This window comes from Pyxicephalus adspersus, chromosome 3 (genome assembly GCF_032062135.1).
Source record: "Pyxicephalus adspersus chromosome 3, UCB_Pads_2.0, whole genome shotgun sequence".
In the NCBI taxonomy this organism is placed as follows: Eukaryota; Metazoa; Chordata; class Amphibia; order Anura; family Pyxicephalidae; genus Pyxicephalus; species Pyxicephalus adspersus.
This window is the reverse complement of record NC_092860.1, coordinates 102,881,257-102,884,330: the sequence shown is the minus strand read 5'-3', so window position 1 is coordinate 102,884,330 and position 3,074 is coordinate 102,881,257. Positions and strand designations below refer to the sequence as shown.

Below are 3,074 nucleotides of genomic sequence, written 5' to 3'. Positions count from 1 at the left end.
TATGTGAACTTGCACTGTTCTCTGCATCGCCCTAAACTTTGTCTGCACTGCAGCATGAAGAGTAGTACAACCGACATAAGTGATAGATAATTGCACTCTTTCTGGTAAGCCTATGCAGTGTTTAAAAGAAAAAGTCTCCTTTATGTAACGATTTTAGATTACCGCAACTATGTTTGCTTACTTTTATTATTAAAATCTTGTAATCGTATTTAGTAAACTTTAAAGGGAGATAAGTGCAGTATTCCATGGTAAGCCAGAACTAACTTTATTGACACCAAACAAGCACAGATTTAATTGTGATTGGCTGATACACATATTTTGTTCCTTGCAGTATTCTATTGAGTAAGAAAATTGTTCATTTGCTTGCAGCATTTTTATAATACTTTCTTTTGTTCCAGTTTGTAAGAGGGCACTCCTTTATTTTACCTTCCTAGTAAAAAGGCATTTTTATGAGATTGTTTGTTTCAGTTTAGCATACCATAGACTGATCTATACTATTTTAGTACAGTATTAGAATCAAAAAGAGCTTTGATAAGATATTTGTCTGTAGTATTGTCTGTTGCAGTGAATGCCAGCTGTGATGGTTGAATGTAACTGTTATTACACTAGTGAGAGAAGTTAGGAGAACTTAGACCTCTTTTAAATAGAGGTCATCATCCTGTTTCTTAAGCTTTTGAAAAAGTCCAGTACAGGTTACATGAAGCACATACAGTAAGATGGTTGTTGTACTTACAAAAGCCCCATGGTGGTATCATAAAATAATCTAGGTCATGACCTCTGTGATCTGCCCATTCACTGGGAATGCATTACAATCCACTTGTGATACCTAGACCTGGTTCAGTAAAAACCACAGATATTGGCATGCAAGATTCTTGACGAGCTTGGGTAACTGTGGGACCAACGTATTAATCAAATAACATCTTTTATTTTTTGTGGCTTCTAAAGGTTTTATATTTATCAAAGAAAGTATTCCTTTATAGCCCCTGGCACAATATGTTTGATGCACTTTTAACACAATGTAGGGATTCAGGTATGTATTAATTTTTAAATTGCAAAACCATTAGAGAATTTGTATGATTATATATGTCTACACAAATCAGATAAATTGTATGCTAGCTTTAAAAAGAAAAAAAAATCAAATAGTCCTCCCTTGATAATTGTAATATGCTGCTCGTACACTTCAAGTATTTCTCTGTGTCATATGTCTGGAATACCAAAATTAATTTGTTTAAACCAATGACTAGAAAATCAGAAAACAGAATTGTAATCACTGCATCCGCACAGTGATCCAGTGTATATGAGTCATAAGTCATTCAGATGTTTAGCATATGTGCTGAATTTTACAAATACAATATTAACACAGATCTCTGGTTAGGTTATTTCAAAGAATTAATCTTCATTGAGCATATATGATTCTTTGAGATACAATGCAATTTACATTGTTTTGTCACATCTTCCAAGTCAGGTAAAGTAAGAATTTGATATGTTGTACACCCTTCTTAGACCACTACTCAGTATAAAATGCAACCAATAACATCACCAATTATTGCACATATTTAACATGTATTTGTACACAAGACTGACAGAGACTGTAGACATACTACAATAGATGGCCAATGACTTAATATATGCTTCAGGGGATTCTCAGACGTCAAGACATGCTTTAGGAGGAGTTGCGGACTAGAACCTGCTGCAGGAGATAGTTTCCCTTTACTGACCTGAGAAAGCAGATAGAAAGGAAAATCAGTGACAACTGGCTGCTGTAATTATATAGCTAAAGTAGCTGCAGCCTTAACCTGCAGGTTGGGCACCAGGGCCTTTGACAGACACAGGCTCTTTTGTTAATAATGTTTCTAGATGTATAAACTACAGCAAAAACAACTTCATTACTAACTCTTATTATTAATTATTATCATTTTTGTTTTTCTGTTTCTTCACCAGGATTGAGGAATTAAAGGAACTTGGCGACCTCTCTCCACACTGGGAGAACCTGCGGCAAAGTGTTATAACTCATTATGAGGAGATGGTGTCCATCTACAAGGAAAGCCTTACAGAACTAGAAAAATATACAGGTAAAAGGGCATTGCTTTATGGTTCTGATCCTTTATACATGAAGCATTGATCAGTAATGCTTCAGTAGTTAAAAAATTTTCCTTGTAACCTATGTTTAATGACTTGTCAGCATAAACTAATTATAAACAACTATTCTGCTCTAAAGTAATTCCTGGCCATTTAGGAGTTCCCATTGTAATTAATTCTCAGTATTTTTCACATAATAGTATTATGCGCAATAAGGAAGCGTTCCTTATTCGCATAATACTTATTGCAAAATCTCTTTGTACCTTAAATGATCCTTCCACCTGTTTGTAAAAAGGTTCTCACCATTGTGCTGTCATCAGGGGAGTTTCACAAGAACATGTCTTCTCTAGCTATTGTCCTTAGAAAGACATGTGTCCATCTATAGCCCAGAATTGCTGTTTTTTGGTTATTATACATTACTTATAGTGGTGTGTGAGCGTTAGCAAATAGTGCTGCCCTTGAGTCACAAACTATGAGGTTATTATGTTTATATATATATATATATATATATATATATATATTCTGTCAGCTCTCACAATCACATAAAAAACTTTTTTTTTCTTTTAACTCAAATGACTAAAAATAAGGACCTAAACACAGAAATGTTTGTGCCAATGTCATTGTTTTGTTGTATGATGTATTAGCATGACTACTAGTGCAGAACACATTTGAGGTCCTTGGGATGCATTTTGTTTAGTATGATTGCCCACTTACCATATAGAGCAATAAGCATTCAAAAGGCTTATTTCCTATTATTTTGCTCGGAAAAGCTGTCTTCAAGGCATTTACTAAAAAAAAGCCATTATCTTCTATTTGCATTGCCTGTCTACAGTTAACTTGTGCCCCTGGGTGTATGGACTCCAGCTGAACACACGTTGTTCTTTGTAGTGGTCCTAGTGGGCTCTTGGGGAATTTCCTGTAGCAGCATTCTTATTCTTTCATTACTAAAAAGTACCCCAAAATATCTTTTTCTTCACATGTGGCACACTGCAAAA

At 34.7% G+C, this 3,074-nt stretch overlaps 1 protein-coding gene across 1 annotated transcript in view; it reads left to right on the top strand.

The window, feature by feature from the left end:
• The window catches only part of INPP4B (inositol polyphosphate-4-phosphatase type II B), a gene marked incomplete in the record, with an annotated part of 326,843 nt that overhangs the window by 239,791 nt on the left and 83,978 nt on the right, over positions 1–3,074 (top strand). The window contains 1 exon segment of the mRNA XM_072405866.1: positions 1,942–2,072. Within this exon segment, the coding sequence (XP_072261967.1) occupies positions 1,942–2,072 (131 nt within the window).